General features: G+C 46.7%; 1 protein-coding gene across 1 annotated transcript in view; it reads left to right on the top strand.

Moving 5' to 3' along the window:
- LOC126236837 (uncharacterized) overlaps positions 1-26,515 on the top strand; it is a 34,998-nt gene extending 8,483 nt beyond the window's left edge. The window contains exons 2-3 of the mRNA XM_049946438.1: positions 16,028-16,904; positions 25,976-26,515. Coding sequence (XP_049802395.1) covers positions 16,047-16,904; positions 25,976-26,371 — 1,254 coding nt within the window. The 5' untranslated portion in view covers positions 16,028-16,046 and the 3' untranslated portion in view covers positions 26,372-26,515. The remainder of the gene's footprint in view (positions 1-16,027; positions 16,905-25,975) is intronic.
- The last annotated feature ends 473 nt before the right edge of the window (positions 26,516-26,988 follow it).

Here is a 26,988-nt window from a genome sequence, read left to right on the forward strand (position 1 = left end):
ACTGGGCCAACCGCCATTGCGTGCCGCAAAGGTTAAGTTAACTAGTTACTCAGGACAGCATATACCTGTATTAGGACAGTGCAGCCTTATTGCAACATACAAGGGACAAACAAAACTTGTGTCATTTTACGTTCTTCGTTCTTCTACTGCAGTGAACTTGTTTGGTTTAGATTTGTTTCAATTGTTTAATTTGTCTATAGTAAATCAGGTTCTATCTGTGAATCAGACTGTGCCTTCCGCCAGTGTTTCTAGTCTTTGTGAAGAATTTGCAGACATTTTTGCACCGGGCCTTGGTTGCGCTAAGAATTATGCTGCACATTTGGAACTGAAAGACAACGCGCAACCGAAATTTTTCAGGGCGCGCAATGTTCCCCACGCATTGCGTGATGAGGTCGCCAGAACATTACACGATTTAGAATCTCAAGGTGTAATTGAACGTGTGCAGGCTTCTCTCTGGGCCTCACCCTTAGTAATTTTGCCAAAACCTTCCGGAAAATTGAGACTTTGTGTGGACTTCAAGGCAACTGTGAATCCACAACTTGTGACTGCTACTTTTCCTTTGCCCCGCCCGGAAGATCTTTTTGACAAACTGTGCCCGGGAAAATATTTTTCAAGATTGGACCTAGCAGATGCGTACTTGCAACTACCTGTGGACGAAGAATCCCAGCGCGTCTTGGTGGTAAACACGCATCTTGGCTTGTATCGCTTCAAAAGACTGCCATTCGGGTGTGCATCCACACCTGCTTTCTTTTAGCATTAACTCCAAACAGGTTTGTGCGCAATGCTTCTTCCATTTCAGCTCCGCTTCATCGCTTACGCCGTAAAGGTGTTCCGTTCGTCTGGACGACGGAATGCGAACGCGCCTTTCGCCAGTTGAAATCGGCGTTACTTTCAAATACTTGCCTTACGCCATTCGATCCCCAGAAACCCCTTTTGTTGATGGTAGATGCATCGGATTTCGGGATCGGTGCTGTGCTTGCGCACAAAGATGGCTCGCATGATCGCCCTATTGCCTTTGCGTCCAAATTGCTCTCATCTGCGCAAAGAAATTATTCACAAATAGAGAAAGAAGCTTTAGCTCTCGTGTTTGGTGTTACCAAGTTCCATGACTTCTTGTATGGTCGTCACTTTACCATCATCACGGACCACAAACCTTTGACATCGCTTTTTCATCCGAACAAGCCTGTACCTCCACGTACAGCGCAGAAATTCATTCGCTGGTCACTTTTTCTCTCGCAGTACCGCTACGATATCTTGTATCGGTCCACTGCTAAGCACGGAAACGCTGATGCGTTGTCCCATTTGCCTGTTGCTGAGGATAAAGCATTCGATTCTTCCGAACTTGCTTGCATGTTCATTGATTCGGAAGCCGATGACGTGGTCGCATCGTTTCCGATTGATTTTCGTCGTGTAGCTACAGCCACAGCTGCTGACCCTGTCCTTGCTACTGTTTTGCGTTTTGTTGCTACGCAATGGCCCTTGTCAAAGTCACGGATCGCAGATCCTTTGGTTCGCCGTTTTTTTGCTCACAAGGAGAGACTTTTTGTACGACGTGGTGTTTTGTTGTTGCGTTCCGATAATGATCAATCCCGAGTCGTAGTCCCACGTTCGTTACAGTCCTCTGTCTTAAAGCTTCTTCACCAAGGACATTGGGGTATAGTGCGTACGAAACAACTTGCTCGTCAGCACTGTACTTGGTTCGGAATCGATGCTGCGATTACAAATATGTGCTCCTCTTGCGTGGCGTGTGCCGAACAACAATCCGCACCGCCGCGGAAATTCTTTGCATGGCCGAAAGCCACTTCCCCTTGGCAACGCTTGCACATCGATTTTGCTGGTCCATTCTGGAATGCTCGATGGTTGGTTGTGGTCGATGCTTTCAGTAATTTTCCTTTTGTTGTCCGGATGTCTTCCACGACGTCTTCTGCCACAATCCAAGCCTTGTCTGCCATCTTTTGCATTGAGGGTCTTCCGCAGACTATTGTTTCCGACAATGGCCCACAATTCATGTCCGCAGAATTTCAGTCATTCTGCACGGCCAATGGTATTCAACATCTGACATCCGCGCCGTTTTCGCCTCAGTCAAACGGTGCCGCTGAACGCTTGGTCCAGACTTTCAAGTCACAGATGTTGAAATTGAAAGAGTCGCATTCTCGGGAGGACGCTTTGTTGCTCTTTTTGTCTTCGTATCGCTCTCAGCCCCGCGATGGTCGCTCGCCGGCTGAATTGCTCCATGGTCGTCCTCATCGCACCCTGATGTCTTTGCTGCATCCGCCGCATCAGGTTCATGTGCAGCGGCAGACTCCGGTTTTTGCTCCTGGCGACGTTGTCTATTATCGCAACTATCGCGGTTCACAGCGTTGGCTCGCAGGGCGCATTCTTCGCTGCCTCGGCCGCGCGATGTATTTGGTTTTGGGGGCCTCTGGTGAGGTGCGTCGGCATCTCAATCAGCTGCGCCTCTGTCGTCGCCTGGGTTCTGCCGCTCCCCGTCTGCTTTCAGCGACGGTGCCGTCAGGTCAGCGCCTTGGGGACCCATCTACTGGCTCGCCTCATCCCCAGGTGTTACCGACGCTGCCTTCCATTTTGCCTCATGGCGTCGCGCCGCCGCCGCAGCCGCCGCCGGCGCCGCCCGCAGCGGACGCTTCGCTGCAGCCGCCCGGCGCCTCCCAGGGTCACGCGCCGCCGCTCGCTTCCCGTGACCAGCCGTCCTCCGCCATGGACCTCTTGCCCGCTCCGGACCAGATGTCGTCTTCGCCCGTCGGGTGCTCCGACCAAATGGAGGTCGACCCTTCGGCCCCTCTTGTCTCATTACGTGCGCATACACCTCATGTTGACGTGCACCCTGGACTAGGTTTGCAGGCGTTTCCTAGCTCCCCTCGGACCGAATGGCCGGGTGCGGGTGGCACAGCCTCGCCTGTTGTTAGGCTCCCCACCTCATCGCATACGTCAACATGGGGTCCTCCCCATGGCGGGCGGAAGCCTTATCTCACGACCGTTCGCCGATTTGCGGGGGAGGAATGTGGTGTCACCGCTAGACACCACACTTGCTAGGTGGTAACTTAAATCGGCCGCGGTCCTTAGTACATGTCGGACCCGCGTGTCGCCACTGTGTAATCGCAAACCTAGCGCCACCACATGGCAGGTCACAAGACACGGACTAGACCTCGCCCCAGTTGTACGGACGACATTGCTTGCGACTAGACCTACCAAGTCTTCCTCTCATTTGCCGAGAGACAGATTGAATAGCCTTCAGCTTAGTCCATAGCTACTACCTAGCAAGGCGCCATTTGTATCAGTGCTTATAGCTTACTAATATTCAAGAGAGATGTATTCCAACAAGAGAATTAAAGATAAGTATTAAAACGATACGTACTTTTCTTCTTATTCATTAATAAGTCTCATGTTCCAGAACTTCAAGCCCGTCTGCGTTAGTTTAGCGTGCACCTAGCTACCTCATTGTGTCTATGCTGTATGAACAAGACACAACAGGCACATTCATAGGATGAATGAAAATAGGCTGACCAAGAAGATTTTTAACATAGTGGTGACGAATAAGGTGAAAACTAACTGGGTGAAGGAAACCATGGAAGACCTCAAAAATCAAAACATCTCCACAGAAGAAATATCAAACAGAGGAAAATACAGAGAAAAAATCAACAAACAGAAATTCGAAGAAACACCAAAAGAGAAGAAATCAGGAAAGAATTGGACAGAAGAGAGGAAGAAGAAACACAGTGAATTTATGAGAGGTTTTTGGGAAGAGAAAAGAAAGAGACAGAAAAAAGTGCCATGAATTTTAAATGTACCAATCTATGTACCATATTGTCATTGTGAATATTGATTGTGTTTTAACGCTCTCCTTAATGGGGAATTAACGATAATAATATATATAATTGTGTGCGTGTATATATATATATATATATATATATATATATATATATATGTGTATATATATATATATATATCTGGATCTGTGATTGGAGTTGAAAGCATGTCTTCAGAATGTAGCTTGAAATTATTCAAATTAAAATGATTTCACTGTCCCTACAGTTCATTTCGCTGCCTTGGTTAGATATCAATACGTTAATCTGCACATGGAGGCTGAAGTGGCTGCTAAAACCAGTCATTGCATTCATATTAAGAGCTTGCATCTACCCTCAGGTTCAACTCAGCCGCAAAATTTGTTTAGTTCACCACTCATCTGCTCAAGCAGGCGGCTGGTTGCCGAGATGCACAGCTAAGGATGTGAAGAGAAGTACGACGGAGAAGAAGTCTGGTGGACGAGGAGTCGGGCGCAGACGTAATTTTTTACCATTTGTTTCCAAATGTGAGAATCATGTTTTAGCTTCTCCCGTTCATCATATCATTTCGAGTGATCGAACTATGGATATTCTGAGGGATGAGCTGTAAAAATACGCCTTAAGAGAAGCTGGTCCCCTTCCCTCACTCTTGTTTCAGGTTGCTAACCAGTAACACACTCCCTAACACTTGAAAAACAGCGTCTTGCTCTATTTCTGTCTCTGTCTCTCTCTATGGTCAATGAGGTTGACCTCGGCAGCACAGTCGAGCTTCTCTTTCTTACTTCTAAATTATTTATGTTAGCCATTCCTGGCTGATTTTACGCCACTGGCCAGTAAAATTGCTTCACGAAGAAGAAATGGAGGTGATAAACGGTTGTTCATTGGACAAATATATTATACTAGAACTGATTACATTTTCACGCAATTTGGGTGCATAGATCCTGAGAAATCAGTGCCCAGAACAACCACCTCTGGCCATAATAACGGCCTTGTACGCCTAGGCATTGAGTTAAACAGAGTTTGGATGGCGTGTACAGGTACAGCTGCCCATGCAGCTTCAACATGATACCACACTTCATTAAGAGTAGTGGCTGGCGTATTGAGACGAGCCAGTTGCTCGGCCACCATTGACCAGACGTTTTCAATTGGTGAGAGAACTGGAGAATATGCTGGCCAGGGCAGCAGTCGAACATTTTCTGTAGCCAGAAACGTCCGTACAGGACTTGCAACATGCGTTTGTGCATTGTCCTGCTGAAATGTAGGGTTCCGCAGGGATCCAATGAAGGGTAGAGCCACGGGTCGTAACACATCTGAAATGTCCACTGTTCAATGTACCGTCAATGCGAACATGAGGTGACCGAGACGTGTAACCAATGGCACCCCATACTATCACGCTGGTTGATACGCCAGTATGGCGATGACGAATACACGCTTCCAATGTGAGTTCACCGCGATGTCGCCAAACACGGATGCGACCATCATAATGCTGTAAACAGAACGTGGATTCATCCAGAAAAATTACGTTTTGCTATTCGTGCACCCAGGTTCGTTGTTGAGTACACCATCGCAGGCGCTCCTGTCTGTGATGCAGCGTCAAGGGTAACCGCAGCCATGTTCTCCGAGCTGATAGCCCATGCTGCTGCAAACGTGGTCGAACTGTTCGTGCAGATGGTTATTGTCTTGGTAGCGCCCCCATCTGTTGACTCAAGGATCGAGACGTGGCTGCACGATCCGTTACAGGCATGCGGATAAGATGCCTGTCATCTCGACTACTAGTGATACGAGGCCGTTGGGATCCAGCACGGCGTTCCGTATTACCCTCCTGAACACACCGATTCCATATTCTGTTAACAGTCATTGGATCTCGACCAATGCGAACAGCAATGTCGCGATACGATAAACCGCAATCGCGATGGGCTACAATCCGACCTTTATCAAAGTCGGAAACGTGATGGTAAGCATTTCTCCTCCTTACACGAGGCATCCCAACAACGTTTCACCAGGCAACGCCGGTCAGCTGATGTTTGTGTATGAGAAATCGGTTGGAAACTTTCCTCATGTCAGCTCGTTGTAGGTGTCGCCACTGGCTAATCATTTGCATATCACAGCATCTTCCTCCTGTCGGGTAAATTTCGCGTATGTAGCACGTCATCTTCGTGGTGTAGCAATTTTAATGGCCAGTAGTGTACATTAATTTAAACACTTTGATTTTACAATGCCTCCACTCAATGGCATCCCACACTGCCAAAGGCGTCTAACTCGTGGATTCTCACTCAGCTTTCTATAGTTATCGATTGCAGTCGGTGCATTTCAGAGAAGCTCTGCTTTTTATACTCTGTCACAAAAGCGTTCTTCTCATCTTCGCCGTGCTGGATTAGCCGAGCGGTCTGAGCGCTGCAGTCATGGACTGTGCCGCTGGTCCCGGCAAAGGTTCGAGTCCTCCCTCGGGCATGGGTGTGTGTGTTTGTCCTTAGGATAATTTAGGTTAAGTAGTTTGTAAGCTTAGGGACTGATGACCTTAGCAGTTAAGTTTCATAAGAGTTCACACGCATTTGAACATTTTTTCCTTCTCATCCTCACCAAAATTGGCACAGCTCCTCCTTCCACGTGCAGATTGTTAAAACAGATTCTGCTGATGGCTGTGCACTACAGGAGATTGTTTCTGCATTGTGACTTCCGGTGAGCAGCGCCCTTCAAAGGAGACACTGACCTAATTAAGTGGCATTGATCTCCACAGCTGCAGGAAGTGTCGTGGGGACGGCCTCCCCAGACTGGTTAATGTGAGCTGAATCATCTCTGCTTTCTTACGGCCCAGTTCAGTATGCCTGCATATTGGCCTCTTATTTAGGCTAACCGTGTTATTCTGCATAAAAATATAATCCACGGTAATTAAATACTGCCAGTCACTGATACTGATAGACATTTTGGGTAGCATTAATTACTCCAGTTTCATTCGTATTCTGAAGTCTGGTTTTATATCAGTTACGGGACGGATTTGAGTGAAACAGTCGTGCAACATAAAACAGGAACAACTGATTACTAATCTCGTATTCTGAAGCAACTGAATGAGAAAATACATCGGACGAGGTATGAATTGCAGTAAGGAAAGAAAAAAATAAACTTTCATCAGTTCTGGTGTTCTCTAAGAACAAATTTATTTATTAACTTCACTGGTTGCGCGGGATGGGTTATATTATTTGAATACACTAAAATGCTTGGAACTGCGTTGTGCGTTGTCATTGTAGACTTAGGAAGACAGTACTAGGAAAATTCACGACCTTCCTGAAACGACCAGTACCGCTGAAGGATATTGTCGCATATAACCAGTTGCGTAACTGTAGTATGAGCTAGGCAATTGAGTAGGAATGTCATTATACACAGTGACCACAGAACGGAAGACAGGAAGACAGAGAAAGAGAAACAGAGTTGACAGAGTTGGAGAGGTGGAGAGAGAGGGAGAGAGAGAGAGAGAGAGAAAAATGTAGATGTGTGACCAGGGCCTCCCGTCGGGTAGACCGTTCGCCGGGTGCAAGTCTTTCGTTTTGACGCCACTTCGGCGACTTGCGCGTCGATGGGGATGAGGTGGTGATGATTAGAACAACACAACACCCAGTCCCTGAGCGGAGAAAAATCTCCGACCCAGCCAATCGAACCCGGGCCCCTAGGATTGACATTCTGTCGCGCTGAACACTCAGCTTCCGAGGACGGACAGAGAGAGAGAGAGAGAGATAGAGAGATAGATAGATAGAGAGAGAGAGAGAGATTTATACGCACAAATCGTGTACCAGACACATACCGCTGGTGACGCTTGCTACAATGTTCGTAGGTATTTGGTGATTTTCAGTACAGTGGAAACCTTATGAGAACCATGAAAGGATGTTTTGTGATCATTCTGGGACTGTTTTTTTACCTGAGTTAGCATTACCACGAAACATTATTGCGTCTTACGCTGCTAGACTACTAGATTTTCAGCCTGACTTCAGTTGTGTAGCTCGTTACTTTAAAATTTAACAGGTAACGCCCTCAGATTCCATAGTGTAGCAAGCATAGGAAGTATTTTCGAAGTTTCTAGATGACGACCATTCAGGACAACAGTCTTCTAAGTGCCAGACTGCATACGTGTAGGAAACTGTTCATCTATATCTACATCTACACGGATACTCTGCAAATCACACTTAAGTGCCTGGCAGAGACTTCATCGAACCACCTTCACAATAATTTTCTTTTACTCCAATCTCGAACAGCGCGGAAAAAAACGAACAACTATACCTTTCCGTCTGAGCTCTCATTTCCCTTATTCTATCACGATGATGTTTCTCCCTATGTAGGTCGGCGTCAACAAAATATTTTCACATTCGCAGGAGAAAGTTGACTGAAATTTCGTGAGAAGATTCCGCCGCAACGAGAAAGGCCTTTCTTGTATTATGTCAGCGACACTCTCTCACTTGTTTCGTGGTAGTGCTGCTCTTCTTTGAACTTTCTCGATGTACTCCGTTAGTGTCTCTGGTTAGGATCCCAGACCACGCAGCAGTACTCCAAAGGAGGACGAACAAACGTAGTGTAGGCAGTCTCTTTAGTAAAATGGTTCAAATGGCTCTGAGCATTATGGGACTTAACATTTGTGGTCATCAGTCCCCTAGAACTTAGAACTACTTAAACCCAACTAACCCAAGGACTTCACACACATCCATGCCCGAGGCAGGATTCGAACCTGCGACCATAGCGGTCACGTGGTTCCAGACAGAAGCGCCTAGACCGCACGGCCACACCGGCCGGCTCTCTTTAGTAGATCTGTTACAATTTGTAAGTGTTCTGCCAATAAACACAGTCTTTGGTTTGCCTTTCCCATAACATTTTCTGTGTGTTCTTTCCAATTTAAATTATTCGTAATTGTATTCCTAGGTATTTAGCTGAATTTACGGCCTTTAAATTTGATTGATTTATCGTGTAACCGAAGTTTAACGAATACCTTTCAGCACTCATGTAGATGACTTCACACTTTTCATTATTTAGGGCCAATTGTCAATTTTAGTACCAAACAGATATCTTTTCTAAATCATTTTCCAATCGGTTTTGATCATCCCAAGACATTATTAGACGATAAACGACTTCATCTGCAAACAACCTAAGACGGCTGTTCCCCTAAATCATTTATATAGATAAGGAACGGCAGATGGCTTACACCATAAATAACTTATGATTTACTCGATGACTTTCCGTCAGTTACTACGAACCGTGACCTCTCTGCAGGTAACTCAGTCACAGAACTGAAACGATATTCTACGAGCACGCAATTTTACTACAACCCGCTTGTGTGGTACAGTGCCGAGAGCCTTCTGAAATCTAGAAATACGGAATCAGTTTGAAAACCTTTGTCAACAGAACTCAGATCTTCGTGTGGGTAAACAGCTAGTAGTGTTTCACAAGAACGATGTTTCCTCAATCCGTGTTGACCGTGTATCAATAGACCGCTCTCTTCGAGGTAATTCATAATGTTCAAACACAACATATGATACAAAAACCTACTGCATATCGACGTTAATAATATGGGCCTGTAATTTAATGGATTCATGTTTTAAGTATGGCGCTATTGCATCAGCATACTCTGAAAGGAACCTAATTGTTACACAGTCTGGACCGGAAGACTTTTTTTCATTAAGTGATTTAAGTTGCTTCATTACTCCGAGGATATTTATTTCCAAGTTACCCTTATTGCTAGCTGTTCTTGATTCCATTCCTGTGATATATGTACTTCGTCTTCTTTGGTGAAGGAATTGCGGAAGGCTGTGTTTAGTAACTCTGTTTGGGCAGCACTGTCCTCGATAGTATTTCCATTGTCATCACGCAGAAATGACATTGACTGTGTCTTGCCGCTAGCATATTTCATATACGACAAGAATCTTTTTGGATTTTCTACCACGTTTCGAGAGAAGTTTTAGCTGTGGAAGCTATTATAAGCATTGAAGTCCGCGCTAAATTTCGAGCTTTTGTAAAAGATCGCCAACTTGGAGATTTTGCGTTCGTTTTTATTTTGCGTGTTTTTTCGTTGTTTTTATAACAGTGTTCTGACCCATTTTGTGTAGCAAGGGGGACCAGCACTGTCGTTTGTTCATTTATTTGGTATAAATCTCTCAGTTGCTGTCGATACTATTTCTTTGAGTGCATGCCACATGGGGTCAAAATTCACTGTTTATCTGGAAGGAGAGGAGATTGTCTCTCAGGAAGGCGTCAAGTGAATTTTTATCTGCTTTTTTGAATAGGTGTAATTTTCGTTTATTTTTGAAGTATCTAAGGGTTACAATATTCAATCTCGCTAAGACAACCCTGTGTTCACTAATCCCTGTATCCGTTTTGATGCTCGTTATTGGCTCAGGATTATTTGTTGTGTAGAGACCAAGTGTGTTTTCACAACCGTTTACTATTCGCTAGGGCTCTGAAAATAATTTTCAGAGAATGTGTTTAGCACAGTTTTGGATGATGTTTTGCCTGTACTTCCGGATTTAAACACGTATTTTCGCCAACATATTGAGGGTAAATTAAGGTCACCGCAAACTATAATTGTATGAGTCGGGTACGTGCATGAAATGAAACTCAAATTTTCTTTGAACCTTTCAGCAATTGTATCATCTGAGTTGGGAGGTCGATAAGAGGACCCAATTATTACTTTATTCCCGTTGCCAAGAATACCCTCTGCTCTTAGTAACTCACAGGAACTATCTGTTTCAGTTTCCCTTTAAGATAAATCGTTTCTAACAGCAACAACAAACCTCCGCCAACTGTGTTTAGCCTATCCTTTCTGAACACTGTTAGGTTATCTCCAGTTTTAGCCAGTTTTCTGTATCTATAACGATTTGAGAACTAGTGCTTCCTGTTAGCGCTTGGAGCTTTGGTACTTTACCAACACAGCTAAAACAATTTACATCTGTTATGCCCGTGGTTCCTGGATCAACGTTCTTCCTGTGGTTCACCTACAACTTTTGAGACTGAAGACCCTTCTGTGCTTCCCCAGAGGCTCTAATCTAAATAACCAGCCAGTCCACTTCACACTGCTCCTGCTACCCGTGTAGCCGCCCCTTGCGTGTAGTGGACTCCTGACCTATTCAGCGGATCCCGAAATTAGGTATATCGTGAAATTTATAACTTCCCCGAGGCACAGTTCGTTTCGTGAAATTTCAGGCGAATTGCCTGACGTTTGTAACTTGCTGTCGTGATATTTCGGCAGAATATCATGGCACCAAGTTACAGATATCCGGCAGCTCGCCTAAACTTTCATAAAGCAATAGATACCTAGTTTCACTGCCTTTAAATACATGAACGCTTGTGGAAAAAGTGTTGTTTGACCTGCCTGCCCTCCCTGAAACACCGACCAGAACTGTACTAAGACTAAAATACGAAGCATTTGACTCGTTTTTTTATATTGACGAGAATCATATTCGCGTCAGTCCAACTTCTGTTAGAAGTTCCATATCTTCCGAAAATCAGCTTTATGTGCTTACTGTGTTCAATCCTTGGTCTCCATCTGCAATTTTACCACACCCACTTCCCTTTACTGTCATATCAACTATTTCTTGGTGGCACAGGATGTATCCGATTGACATATTAATTCTTTCTGTCAAGTAAAACCATAAAATAATTTTTTCTCCAACATGGTTCAGTATAATCTTCAATATTCTTCCGTAGCACCGCAATGGAATAGGTTCTATCCCCATCTTGTCTGCACTGTTCATTACGCACACATCACTACCGTGTGAGGCTACAATCCAGACAGATAGTTTCAAAACAGGCTTTTTAAAACTGAAACTGGTGCGATATGAACATATTTGAAGAAAAAAAAATTCTTGATGCTGTGTCTACATTTTATATCGTCTTTACTTCTGTCATCGATCGTTGTTTTCTGCTTAAACAGCAAACCTGTCCGCTACGCTATTCAGAAGAATTAGGGGAACACGTGTATCTACGTCCGGAATGTTAAATTTATTTAGATGCAGATGGTACCTGTGGTCTTACTGCATAGCCTGAGAGCTTAGCTTTCGATGTTCCAACACTTACACTCACTCACCATCTATCGGCTGCAGTGTCAGGTGACCCCTCAGAAGGAGGTGAGTACCTGTGTCCTAGTGTTCCATAATGAGGTCCACAGAAGGGAGTCGTCATTTTTGGAAGTTGTATTCAGCCCAGCACAAGCAATGCGACACCATGCTGCAGCGCAAGTTGGAAGGGCAGTCAAATTTGAAGCATGAAGGATTTTGCTGCAGATGTCAGTTTCTCTCCATCTGTCATCCATAGGTTGTGGACACGCTACAGGGAAATAGGTCAGCACACGAGGCGAGTTGGAGAAGGTAGCCGACGCATTACAACCCCATGTCAAGACCGATATCTCCCACCTCTGCGTTGTCGCGCCGTACGCCAGAGCACTGCAAGACGATCTCATAACGGCTGCTGGAGCCCCTGTGTCCAATAAGGCTGTACAGAAGTGGTTTCGAGATGTTGTGTTCGAGTGCCCCACTTGGCACGACAGCACCCCGCAGGTCGCCTTCAGGTCTAACGTTCCTAGGTCAAACGGCGATCTCGTCACTGGCGAAACATATCCCTCACAGACGAGGCCACATTTCCTCTGAAGCAAGGTGGTGGCTTTGTTCGTGTGTGGACATGATGTGATTAGCGATGTCTGCCAAATGTTGTCGAGGAAATCTACAGGCTTTTGTGACCTCTGCTGCTCCATCAGGGTTCAAATGGCTCTGAGCACTATGGGACTTAACTTCTTAGGTCATCAGTCCCCTAGAACTTACAACTACTTAAACCTAACTAACCTAAGGACATCACACACATCCAAGCCTGAGGCAGGATTCGAACCTGCGACAGTAGCGGTTGCGCGGTTCCAGACTGCAGCGCCTAGAACCGCTCGACCACTTCGGCCGGCTGCTCCATCATGGACAGGGGACATCACCTGGTTAAGTAATTGTCACTGTCAATAATTCTCCAATAGCCGTGTAACTTAAGATGTTATTGTATTCTGAAGGCTACCAGTTTCAGCGTTTCAGTATTCAATCTTCAGGTTCCATAAGCATCTCTTCAAATAAACGAAAATGTCATAAATTCTTGGATGTCGTGAATTCAATATTTCCACTAGTGCTTTATTCGAAGACTTGACATTTTCATTTATTTTGAGAGATCCATACAGGGCATGAAGATGGCATGGCGAAATGCTGAAACTGGTAGCCTTCAAAATAAAATAAAATAACTTCTTAACTAACACAGCTGTTAGACACTGACAATGACGTCTGTGATGGTGTGAGGAGGCATTAATATTGACTGCCGTGCGGATCTGATAGTTGTCCATGGTCGCCTTACTTCCAGGCAACACATCGAACAGATCCTGTTGGGCTATGTGGTGGCTCCTGCTTACGGTGGTGACCGTTAATTCCTTCTTATGCACTGTAATGCCAGGGCCCATGTGACGGGTGTTACCGGGGACGTCTTGCGGAGGCTGGCCATTGAAGCAATGGAATCACCAACGGTGAGTCCTGGCCTAAAGCCCATCCAGCATGTGTGTGACATGCTCGACAGATGCGTTCGTGTTCGTGTCTTTCCACCACAGCACGTTGAAGAACTCTGATTGGCTGTGACTGAAGAGTGGGAACGGATACCACAGGGGTACCTCCGTAGATATTTATGCAGCTTTCCACGTTACTGAAGCTCTCAGAGTCCAGTGAAAAGCAACTAGGAAGACGGAATGAGTGTTTGCTTCCGACCTTGTTTTCGACACCTGTCGGATATTTATTTTCTTGTTGTATGAAAGAGGGAGGATTTGATGATTTTTGTTGTGTACTTTATGTGTGAATGATAAAGGTGTAACTTGCTAACAAACACAGTCCTTAGTTACTGCTCAACGGAGTATGGCAGATGCTCTAAATTGTGTTTACCAAATTCTTTTGAGCAGTGTAGTTTAAACGTCTCATTTAATACTCTGGTTTCTTCAGCATCGTCTGACTTAATTCGACATAAATTCCTTTTCAAGGCATTTCTGATTCCGCTTAACTTTACAGTCTCTAACGGAATTTCGGTTCCGTCGAGAAACGTCAAAGTTTTTATTTCTTCTCCTCTTACTTTAAATACTGTCATCCCACCCGTCATTTATCTGGTTTTGGCGTGTGTTCACCCCAGCTAATTGACTAACAGATCAACAGAGAGTGCTGCCACAATATCGGATAACGCAAAGAAAGTAATAAGGCCCTGTGACTCCTGATTGAACTGCAGTGGCAGTGTTGACATTAATTGATTCAGAATTGATCCCTTTTAATTAAAAAGGGGTGCACATTGATGTTATATTCAGCTATTGGACACCAGATGAAAATGTTGAACATAAAATTAATTAAGAAAGTGACTTGGGATTTCAGCTACTTGATTGAAAACAGATGCAGTCGATTAGCACAAATTTATTTTAACTCACGACCTTCAGTCATCACATTACATGACTCTCCTAAAAGTCAGTGGTAACAAGTTGCGTTTACGAGGAGTAAAGCGCGATAAATCAAAATTATAGTATGAAAGCTTTCACGACCGGATGACATATCTTCTGGTAAACCTTCCGGGATGTAAGGTCGTGGTCCATGAAACTCTTCAGCTCCTAACGTTTCGTCCAGAGCTGCGCTGGACATCTTCAGAGGGGTGTTTCTCCTCCGGTGAGTCTTGCTGATTAATTCCTATCGACAGACCCAGGCGTAATGCGAAGTGCGAGAAGAATTCTACAATACATGGCCCATGAAACCCTCGTGGAATCTTTGCCGATGTGATCCAACAAATTAATCAGTGACCTAACTCAAGGCAGAGCAGGCGCAATATCACCAAATTCAGTGTGGCGGGGCGTCGTCGTTGTGCGGACGTCGGCCGGCCTCATGGTGCTGCAAGGCTGCACTCGTTTATTCACTCCTAGCTATATTGCTCAGTGCATAGCGGAACGAAAACTTTCTATCTCCAAGCTCAATCGTTCCGTTTGCTAAGTCCTAAACTGCAGAGATGCTCACTCTCTCTCAGGCAAGCTGAGTAAAGAACTCCACGTCTGCACTCTAGGCAAGCTGGGAATGGAAGACCTCCACGGAGACTTCTGCCAGTCCGCTCTTCGCCTCGGTTTCCCCTCCTGCAAAATCACTTACGCCAATTGCAGCGCAAGTAGCGTTAATTATGCGTCGCTTCCCAGTGCCAACCAATGCCTGCTCTGAGAAGTGAACAAATTCCCGCAAAATTTTCTTCTTTTCAACTTCTGCTATTTATCTGTTCCCAGGCCATCCATCAAGGTTAGCATCTGCATAAAACATCAATTTTTCCGAAAATCCCAGGAGAGTACTTCAAATTCCTTGGTGCTATGTTCCCATCAGAGGCCAGCGTATTTCATTCTGTCGCTCTTCACCTGATTTACTTCAGACTCTGTGTACTGTGAATTCAGCGTGAAGTTGCTATAGTCACGAACATGCATATTTCGGCCTCTGTTGACCGTTCCACCGTAGCTTTGCTCGGCTTTCTCGCATGTTTCACTGAAAACGGGATGACGGACATTTATCAACAGGCATACAAGTTATCCATCTGCTTCCTGGCACACCAGCATGGGGTCAACCACCCCCTCACTGTCACTTATCTTAAGGCAGCTGGAGGCAGCGCCCCATTACCGCTTTCTCAGAGCTTGAGCCGCCCTAAGCTGCCTATTGTCGCTTCCCTTCGCCACTCCCCAGCCGCGCGCCGCCACCCAGCCACGGTCAACTCTACTTCCCTGTAAAGCCTCCAGCAAACCGACGCGTTTCCACGAAGTTTTCATGTCGCGTGAATTACTTTAAAACCATCACCCAACTTTAATTATTCCAATACGTCCATACTATACCCTCTACAAGATGCATTGTACCTTGTCAGTCATTTTTGTTCAGCCCTACTGTTCGCTCAACGTGAGTTCGGTGATCTTTAATGACTTCATGTAAGGAGGGACATAGTTCTTGCCATCTTACAATATCTTTCTGTTTTTCTCTTTTATTTTCTTTAAGGCTTGTTCAGTGTGTAAACCAAAGTAAGGCGGAGGATGGGCTACAACTTTTTGACACTGAATCGCAGTTACTGCCCCTGTTTCATGTCCTTCTACTCTCAGAACTGCAGTCAGGCTTCTGTACAGATTTCGAGACTGTTGAATTCATTAGTACTACGTATTGAGATGAAACTTAATGTTAAATTCCACTTTATTACAGGTCCAGTACAAAGGAAAACATGGATGACAAAAAAACTCAAAAGTCTCTAGCTTCTTCGTGGATAAACAAACAATTAATAGAGACTGCTCTGAATGACGAGAATAGTGGTACTAAAATTAGAGTGGAAAAAGCAGTAATCGTGGATAACGAGAAAGAAGGTCTGGGATACACGAGCAACATCCTGAGAGTGGCGGCCACCGTCAGACGAGAAAACGCCGCCTCTTGTGACCAGGTGCACCTGGTAGTGAAGTACGCTCAGGATCAGGGGAAGCTGAAGGAGATCGCAGATGACAACAACGTCTTCCGGAAGGAGTCACTGCTGCTGTGCGAGATATTCCCGGAGGTGCACAGGCTGCTGGAGTCGGCGGAAGGCGACGCCTTCAGGCCGCTGGCGGCGCGCTGCTTCCTGTCCGGCCGACAGCCCGTGGAGTTCCTCCTGATGGAAGACTTGTCGGCGGCGGGCTTCCGGCTGCCCCCGGCAGGTCGCGCGTTCGACTACCGGCACTGCGCCGCGGCCCTGCGCGCCTACGCCCGCCAGCACGCCGCCTCTGCCCGGCTGCTAAGGGACAGGCCCGACTACAGGGCGCGGTCAGAGCTCCGCAGCAAGATGGCCGAAGCGGAGAAGTCCTTCTTCAAAGACATGCTCGACAAGGTTATGAAAAACATCGCCAGAGAATTCAGAACCATCCCGGGGTACGAGAGGAACGCCGACAAGTGCGAGCACCTAGCAGGCAGGTCCGTCGACAGAATGGCCGACTTCTGGACGTCTACTGAAGTCACGTTGCCCGTGGTGATTCACTGCGATTGCTGGAAAAACAACTTCATGTTCAGATACGACGGAGAATCTGTTACTGACGTTAGGATTTTAGACTTTCAGGTTGGTGGAAATAACATATCGTTTAACTTTTACCTTGTAGCCTGGTTTCTCTTTTTGTATTTATTTATTTATTTCTCGTATGGCGGCACATGAAATACACTCCTGAAATGGAAAAAAGAACACATTGACACCGGTGTGTCAGACCCACCATACTTTCTCCGGACACTGCGAGAGGGCTGTAAAAGCAATGATCACACGCACGGCACAGCGGACACACCAGGAACCGCGGTGTTGGCCGTCGAATGGCGATAGCTGCGCAGCATTTGTGCACCGCCGCCGTCAGTGTCAGCCAGTTTGCCGTGGCATACGGAGCTCCATCGCAGTCTTTAACACTGGTAGCATGCCGCGACAGCGTGGACGTGAACCGTATGTGCAGTTGACGGACTTTGAGCGAGGGCGTATAGTGGGCATGCGGGAGGCCGGGTGGACGTACCGCCGAATTGCTCAACACGTGGGGCGTGAGGTCTCCACAGTACATCGATGTTGTCGCCAGTGGTCGGCGGAAGGTGCACGTGCCCGTCGACCTGGGACCGGACCGCAGCGACGCACGGATGCACGCCAAGACCGTAGGATCCTACGCAGTGCCGTAGGGGACCGCACCGCCACTTCCCAGCAAATTAGGGACACTGTTGCTCCTGGGGTATCGGCGAGGACCATTCGCAACCGTCTCCATGAAGCTGGGCTACGGTCCCGCACACCGTTAGGCCGTCTTCCGCTCACGCCCCAACATCGTGCAGCCCGCCTCCAGTGGTGTCGCGACAGGCGTGAATGGAGGGACGAATGGAGACGTGTCGTCTTCAGCGATGAGAGTCGCTTCTGCCTTGGTGCCAATGATGGTCGTATGCGTGTTTGGCGCCGTGCAGGTGAGCGCCACAATCAGGACTGCATACGACCGAGGCACACAGGGCCAACACCCGGCATCATGGTGTGGGGAGCGATCTCCTACACTGGCCGTACACCACTGGTTATCGTCGAGGGGACACTGAATAGTGCACGGTACATCCAAACCGTCATCGAACCCATCGTTCTACCATTCCTAGACCGGCAAGGGAACTTGCTGTTCCAACAGGACAATGCACGTCCGCATGTATCCCGTGCCACCCAACGTGCTCTAGAAGGTGTAAGTCAACTACCCTGGCCAGCAAGATCTCCGGATCTGTCCCCCATTGAGCATGTTTGGAACTGGATGAAGCGTCGTCTCACGCGGTCTGCACGTCCAGCACGAACGCTGGTCCAACTGAGGCGCCAGGTGGAAATGGCATGGCAAGCCGTTCCACAGGACTACATCCAGCATCTCTACGATCGTCTCCATGGGAAAACAGCAGCCTGCATTGCTGCGGAAGGTGGATATACACTGTACTAGTGGCGACATTGTGAATGCTCTGTTGCCTGTGTCTATGTGCCTGTGGTTCTGTCAGTGTGATCATGTGATGTATCTGACCCCAGGAATGTGTCAATAAAGTTTCCCCTTCCTGGGACAATGAATTCACGGTGTTCTTATTTCAGTTTCCAGGAGTGTATTAAGACATGTATACAGGGTGGTCCATTGATAGTGCCCAGACCAAATATCTCACGAAATAAGCATCAAACGAAAAAACTACAAAGAACGAAACTCGTGTAGCTTGAAGGGGGAAACCAGATGGCGCTATGGTTGGCCCCCTAGAACACGCTACCTTAGGTCAAACGGATATCAACTGCGTTTTTAAAAAATAGGAATCCCCATTTTTATTACATATTCGTGTAGTACGTAAAGAAATATGAATATCTTAGTAGGACCACTTTTTTAGCTTTGTGATAGATGGCGTGCGCTGTAATAGTCACAAACATGTGGCTCACAATTTTAGACGAACAGTTGGTAACAGGTAGGTTTTTAAAATTAAAATACAGAACGTAGGTACGTTTGAACATTTTATTTCGGTTGTTCCAATGCGATACCTGTACCTTTGTGAACTTACCATTTCTGAGAACGCATGCTATTACAGCATGATTACCTGTAAATACCACATTAATGCAATAAATGCTCAAAATTATGTCTGTCAACCTCAATGCATTTAGCAATAAGTGTAACAACATTCCTCTCAACAGCGAGCACTTCGCCTTCCGTAATCTTCGCACATGCATGGACAATGCGCTGAAGCATGTTGTCAGGCGTTGTCGGTGGATTAAGATAGCAAATATCCTTCAACTTTCCCCACATAAAGAAATCAGGGGACGTCGATCCGGTGAACGTGCGGGCCATGTTATGGTGCTTCGAAGACCAATCCACCTATCATGAAACATGCTATTCAGTACCGCTTCAACCGCACGCAAGCTATGTGCCGGACATCCATCAGGTTGGAAGTAAATCGCCATTCTGTCATGCAGTGAAACCTCTTGTAGTAAATCAGTAGAACATTACGTAGGAAATCAGCATACATTGCACCATTTACTTTGCCATCGATAAAATGGGGGCCAATTATCCTTCCTCCCATAATGCCGCACCATACATTAACCCACCAAAGTCGCTGATGTTCCACTTGTCGCAGCCATCGTGGATTTTCCGTTGCCCAATAGTGAATATTATGCCGGTTTACGTTACCACTGTTGGTGAATAACGCTTCGTCGCTAAATAGACGCATGCAATAAATCTGTCATCGCCCCATATCTTGTGCCCAGTGGAGAACTATACAGGACGTTCAAAGTCGTCGCCATGCAATTCCTGGTGCATAGAAATATGGTACGGGTGCAATCGATGTTGATACAGCATTCTCAGCAGCGACGTTTTTGAGATTCCCGATTCTGACGCAATTTGTCTGCTACTGATGTGCGGATTAGCCATGACAGCAGCTAAAACACATCCTTGGGCTTCATAATTTGTAGCAGGTCGTGGTTGACGTTTCACATGTGGCTGAACACTTTCTGTTTCCTTAAATAACGTAACTATTAGTCGAACGGTCCGGACGCTTGGATGATGGCGTCCAGGATACCGAGAAGCATACATAGCACACGCCCATTGGGCATTTTGATCACAATAGCCATACATCAACACGATATCGACCTCTTCCGCAATTGTAAATGGTCCATTTTAACACGGGTAATGTATCACGAATAAATACCGTCCGCACTGGTGGAATGTTATTTTTTTCTTTATTGTGATTTCAGTCCCCTGTCCCATATGGGCAGGGGAGGGCTGTCAGCGGTACAATCCGCTGCTCTTCAGCCGAGTGACATGACAACTAAAACAAGAATACAATGCTACATATATAAGGCGATAGAAAAGGGGAACATACAACAGAGTAAGGGGAGATAATGGAGGTAAAAATACACCGACATGGAGATGTTCATCGGGGGACAATTAATAAAGTCACCATAAAGTTAAAAAACAGAGTTGGCGATTCTTGAAACACAAAGAAGACACTGAACGCACATGCGCAGGTTAAAAGTAGACCACAGTATTAAAAACACTCCAGAACAACACACTTAAAACCCACTTGGAGCACACATGGTGAAGTATAAAACTGCCAGGTGAGACCTGCCGAGGGAGAGGTCGGAGAGGATGGAAAAGGAGGGGAGAGCAAGGGGCAGCAGGGGAGGCGGTGGGATGAAGAGAGTGGGAGTGTCAGCAGGTACACAAAGAGGCAGGAGACTGGTGGGGCAGGAAGAGGGAAGACAAGGCAGGAGGGAGTGCAGAGACACTGAAAGGGAGCACAAGAGAGGGGGGAGTAGGAGGGAGAAGCCGCTCAGGAGAAGGGAGGGGGAGGAAAGGGAGCCCTTAGGAGGAGGCAGCAAGATGGGGTTAGAGTTGGTATGAAGTTTAGATGTCTGGGCGAAGCTCATCAACCGGGAGGCATAGATGGTGGAAGTTGCGTTGGGAAAGGAGGTGGAGGGTGTGGAAATGGAGAGAGGGTGGTACACAGTGGTAAAGGTGCGGCCTTGGGTTGGGGGTGGAGAGGAAGGGAGACACCAGGGGGTGAGGGGGATCAAGGCGGCAGACAATATATAGTGTGCAGATGTGTTCAAGGAAAAGGAGAAGGTGGGGGAAGGGGATGAGGTTGTAGAGTATGTACGTGGGGGACAGAAGGTGGAGGCGGAAGGCGAGGTAGAGCACATGACATTTGAGGATTGGGTGGGGTTTATAGAACCGGGAAGGGGGGGAAATCCAAGCTATGCTGGCATAACAGAGGACAGGGTGGATCAAGGATTTGTAGGTGTGAAGGGTGGTGGAAGGATGCAGACCTCACATCTGGCCGGACATGAGTTTCAGGAGCCAGTGTCTGTTGTGAGCTTTGTTTTGGATGGTAAAGAGATGGGGAGTCCAGGTGAGGTGGCGGTCGAGGGTGAGGCCAAGGTATTGGAGGGTAGGAGTGAGGTGGATAGGAGGGCCATAAATAATGAGGTATAAATCATGGAGAAGGAAGGAGCAGGTGGAACGGCCTATGATGATTGCCTGGGTCTTGGAGGGTTTGATACGGAGGAATCACTGGTTGCACCAAGCAGTGAATTGGTCAAGGTAGGTCTGGAGGGTACGTTGGGACCGTTGAAGGGTGGGATAAAGGGCTAGGAAGGCGGTGTCATCAGCAAACTGGAGAAGATGAACAGGTGGGGGAGGTTTGGGCATATCAGCAGTGTACAGAATGTTACATGATACCATGTATTTATAAGTTTGCGACTATTACAGCGCCATCTATCAGAAAGCGAAAAAAGTGGTCCAACTAAATCATTCATAATTTTTTACGTATTACACGAATATGTAATAAAAAATGGGGGTTCCTATTTGAAAAAACGCAGTTGATATCCGTTTGACCTAGGGCAGCGCCTACTGGCGGGCCAACCATAGCGCCATCTGATTTCCCCCTTCAAGCTAGACGAGTTTCGTTCTTTGTAGTTTTTTCGTTTGATGCTTATTTCGTGAGATATTTGGCCCGGTCACTATCAATGGACCACCCTGTATAGTATGCAGTTATACATGTAAGATTTCAACCAACATCATAAGGGCCGGCCGAAGTGGCCGCGCGGTTCTGGCGCTGCAGTCTGGAACCGCGAGACCGCTGCGGTCGCAGGTTCGAATCCTGCCTCGGGCATGGATGTGTGTGATGTCCTTAGGTTAGTTAGGTTTAACTGGTTCTAAGTTCTAGGGGACTAATGACCTCAGCAGTTGAGTCCCATAGTGCTCAGAGCCATTTGAACCATCATAAGGAGGTAGTAAGTATCTGTTATTGATGATCAAATAGAAAAAAAAAACAATCAAGATGACAGAGTATCACATTAATGAAAATGACTGGTTACGCACATTTAAACGACCGACGTCAGTTTGTGAGCATCATTTCGCCGGCGCCGTCATGGAAGATGCGTGTGTGACAACGGTAATTGCAACGACCTTGGCTGTTTTTTTTTCTAATTGATACATTTAAGGATTTAGGCACAATGCTAACATTTTCAAATTCTGAAAATTAATAAATCAATAATACACTCTGAGACACGAAATCCGACGCACCACGAAAGAATTATCCGAATGAGAGGGAAATAGCTACATGTGATGTACATGGGGAGACAAACAGATGATTACAATCTCAGAAAAATTGGGTCATTTACTGTAGAGAATAAGCTCTACAAATTGAGCAACTCGGTAACGCGTTGCTCCACCTCAGATCCCTATGCACACAGTTATTCGGCTTGACATTATTGTCAGAATTCTTGGATGACCTGATAGGGATATCGTGCAAAATGTTGTCCAATTGGGGCGTTAGATTTTCAAATTCCTGAGCTGGTTGGAGGGAGAAATTCTCAATTGCGAAGAGATCCAGCGACCTTGATGGACAAGGTAGGTTTTGGCAAGGACGAAGACAAGCTGTGGAAAGTCTCGACATGTGCGGGAGGGCATTATCTTGTAGAAATGTAAATCCAGGATGGCTTGCCCTGAAGGGCGACAAAACGGGGCGGTAGAATATCGTCGGCGTACTGCTGTGCTGTATGGGTGCCACGGATGAAATCCCAAAGGGTCCTGCTCTGAAAAGAATAACCCTTCCAGACCATTAATCCTGAAGGAAAAGGTCCCGAGTTCGAGTCTCGATCCGACACACAGTTTTAATCTGCCAGGAAGTTTCATATCAGCGCACACTCCGCTGCAGAGTGAAAATCTCATTCTGGAAACATCCCCCAGGATGTGGCTAAGCCATGTCTCCGCAATATCCTTTCTTTCAGGAATGCTAGTTCTGCAAGGTTCGCAGGAGAGCTTCTGCAAAGTTTACAAGGTAGCAGACGAGGTACTGACAGAAGTAAAACTGTGAGGACGGGGCGTGAGTCGTGCTTGGGTAGCTCAGATGGTAGAGCACTTGCCCGCGATAGGCAAAGGTCCCGAGTTCGAGTCCCGGTCCGGCACACACTTCTAATCTGTCAGGAAGTTTCATATCAGCGCACACTGCGCTGCAGAGAGAAAATCTCATTCTCGTATTCTTCGTCACTTAACGGCAGTTCGGGACGGTGAAAAACGCGTTTCTGAAGTCAAGAAACACACCAGAAACCTGAGCGCTGATGTCTGCAGCAACGTGGATCTCATGGTGGAGAAAGCGAACTGAGTTTCGCAATATCTCTGTTTGCGGAATCGATGCTGATTTTTAAGGAGAAAATTTTTGTCCTCGAAAAATATAATTTACAAGAATAAAACATGTTCCATATATCTACAAGAGACTGACGTCAAAGATGTAGGCCTATAATTATGTGCATCTGTTCTACGACACTTCTTGCGCTTTTCTCCAGTTGCTAAGTATCCTTCGCTGTTCCAGCGACCCACAATAAACTGCTGGTAATGTAGAAGCACGTCCTTTCACATAACCTCTGTGGAATCTTATAGGTTCTGTTTCTGATGCCTTTCCATTCTAAGCAATGGTATTTACTTTTATGTTCTGCCAGCAGTTAACTCAAAATCTACCATTTCGATGCTCGTACACACGAGAACACAGGACAAACCTTTACAGTTAGGTGACTGAACTCACCCCTCAGGGTCTCCCGACCAAGCATGCCCTACGATCTTACTTTTACTCGAGTAAATACTACAGAACTGATTCCCAAGTTACACAGATAGTTGATTAAACATTCCCACGGAAGAAATAATAAAAAGCAAACACTTAACACACGTGGTCTGAATGCAGCAGCTCGGGGCACTGCGGAACAGAGCGCCAGCCTGCACGACTAATGTGACCTCACAAGTTCGATGCAGGAGCCCCAATTCCCCATGGGTCAGTCCGGCAGTGGGTATAAGCTTTCAACACATGAGTGCAGTTGTCTTCCAAAACTGCTATACAGTGAGGTCAGCCACTGTTCCACCGTGGCCAACGAGATATATGGGCCCTGCAGGAAACTTGTGACGTCACACTATACCGCTTGTCCGACACATTTCGCGGACGCTCGGCTCCGTGCAGAGCCCAAAGAATATCAATATTTCATTGGAAACGTACCCACTGGAGGTTATAATTGTGTCGTGTGTCACCGATAACTAGCGTGCATTTAAACACGCAGTCAGGAATTATTAAACTCGTCTGAAGTACACTACTGGCCATTAAAATTGCTACACCAAGAAGAAATGCAGATGATGAAGGGGTATTCATTGGACAAATATTTTATACTAGAACTGACATGTGATTACATTTTCACGCAATTTGGGTCCATAGATCCTGAGAAATTAGTACCCATAACAACCACCTCCGGCCGTAATAACGGCCTTCATACGCCTGGGCTTTGGGTCAAACAGAGCTTGGATGGCGTATACAGGTACAGCTGCCCATGCAGCTTCAACACGATACCACAGTTCATCAAGAGTAGGGACTGGCCTATTGTGACGAGCCAGTTGCTCGGCCACCATTGACCAGACGTTTTCAGTTGGTGAGAGATCTGGAGAATGTGCTGGCCAGGGCAGCAGTCGAACATTTTGTGTATCAAGAAAGACCCGTACAGGACCTGCTAAATGCGGTCGTTTATATCCTTCTGAAATGTAGGGTTTTGCAGCGAACGAATGAAGGGTAGAGCCACGGGTCGTAACACATCTGAAATGTAACGTCCACTGTTTAATGTGCCGTCAATGCGAGCAAGAGGTGACAGAGACGTGTAGTCAATGGCACCCCATACCATCACGCCGGCTGATACGCCACAATGGGGATGACGAATACATGCTTCCAACGTGCGTTCACCGCTATGTCGCCAAACACGGATGCGACCATCATGATACTGTAAACAGAACCTGGATTCATCCGAAAAAACGACGTTTTGCCATTCGTGCACCCAGGTTCGTCGTCAAGCACACCATCGCAGGCCCTCCTGTCTGTGATGCCGAGTCAAGGGTAACCGCAGCCATGGTCTCCGAGCTCATAGTCCATGCTGCCACAAACGTCGTCGAACTGTTCGTAAAGATGGTTGTTGTTTTGCAAACGTCCCCATCTGTTGACTCAGGGATCGAGACGTGGTTGCAAGATCCGTTTCAAGCATGCGAATAAGATGCCTGTCATCTCGACTGCTACTGATACGAGGCCGTTGGGATCGAGCACGGCGTTCCGTGTTACCCTCGTGAACCCACTGATTCGATATTCTGCTGACAGTCATTGGATCTCGACCAACGCGAACAGCAATGTCGCGATACGGTAAACCGCAATCGCGATAGGCTAGAATCCGACCTTTATCAAAGTCTGAAACGTGATGGTACGCATTTCTCCTCTCTACGCGATGTATCACAACAACGATTCACCAGGCGACTCCGGTCAACTGTCGTTTTTGTATGAGAAATCGGTTGGAAACTTTCCTCATGTCAGCACGTTTTAGGTGTCACCACCGGCGCCAACATTGTGTGAATGCTCTGAAAAGCTAACGATTTGCGTATCACAGCATCTTCTTCCTGTGGGTTAAATTTCGCGTCTTTAGCACGTCATCTTCGCGGTGTAGCAATTTCAATGGCCAGTAGTGTAGTTACTGGCCCGCTGACGGAGACAGCTGCTATTACTCTTTATGATTGACAGTGTCACGCGCTGTGGCGTACGCGCCAGGGCCTGTCTTTCTGGTGGCCGTCGCGGTTCCGCGCGGTGACGCTGTCACGTGATGTGCTGCAGATGAGCAGAGTGCACAGCCCGGCGGCGGACGTGGTGTCCTTCCTGTACGTGAACGCCAGCGAGGAGGTGCACCGGCGGCACCTGCCCGGCCTGCTATCGCTGTACCACGGCGCGCTGCAGGACACGCTGCGCGCCCTGGGCCTGCGAGCAGAGGCGGACGCCTACCCGCTCGGCGAGTTCCAGAGGGACGTGGACTGGGCGCACGTGCTCGCCGTGTTCAACAGCGCCGTCAGGGGCATGGTCCTCACGTCCGAGGAGAACGGCGCAGATTTCGCCAACTTCTTCGACAACACCGACGAGTCCGGCGAAGTTCTAGCAAAGGCATGCAGGCATCCCGACTGCGTGTCGTACTTGAAATATGTCATTCCTCTATTTGAGAAGAAAGGCCTCCTGTGAATTTTATTGTAATTATTCGTTTTGACCTGCCAATGTAAATACTTACTTCCTATTCGCAAAAATGAATGACACCCTGTCGACATTTGTTACTGTACTTCTGTGATACCTTTCACTATCAGTTAGGTAATAGAAAGATTATAATTAGCTTTTTCCCTTAAAAACTCTCTTTATTGTTTCTGCTTGTTCCAACCCTAGCCTGTGAAGGCAGACATTGCTGTGTCCGTCGGCTTACCAAGGTGGGTGAAAACTCTACAATACATCAAACATTATAGAATGATTAGATGTATTTATTTACAATAAACTACGCCGTAGAGTCTTGTGATGTATTGACCAAGTTTCTTGCACTGTAGTGTTGGCTGTGTTATTGACGAGCGTTCTGCGATTTCTGTGTTTTTTCATCAGTTCCGATATATACGAAAAGAAAGTAATATGTCGAATTTCTGTTGTCATGTTCTATATGGGTACTCAAGACAATGTGAGACCGCCAGCCGGTGTGGCCGAGCAGTTCTAGGCGCTTCAGTCTGGAACCGCGCGACCGCTACGGTCGCAGGTTCGAATCCTGCCTCGGGCATGGATGTGTGTGCTGCCCTTAGGTTAGTTAGGTTTAAGTAGTTCTA

This window comes from Schistocerca nitens, chromosome 2 (genome assembly GCF_023898315.1).
Source record: "Schistocerca nitens isolate TAMUIC-IGC-003100 chromosome 2, iqSchNite1.1, whole genome shotgun sequence".
In the NCBI taxonomy this organism is placed as follows: Eukaryota; Metazoa; Arthropoda; class Insecta; order Orthoptera; family Acrididae; genus Schistocerca; species Schistocerca nitens.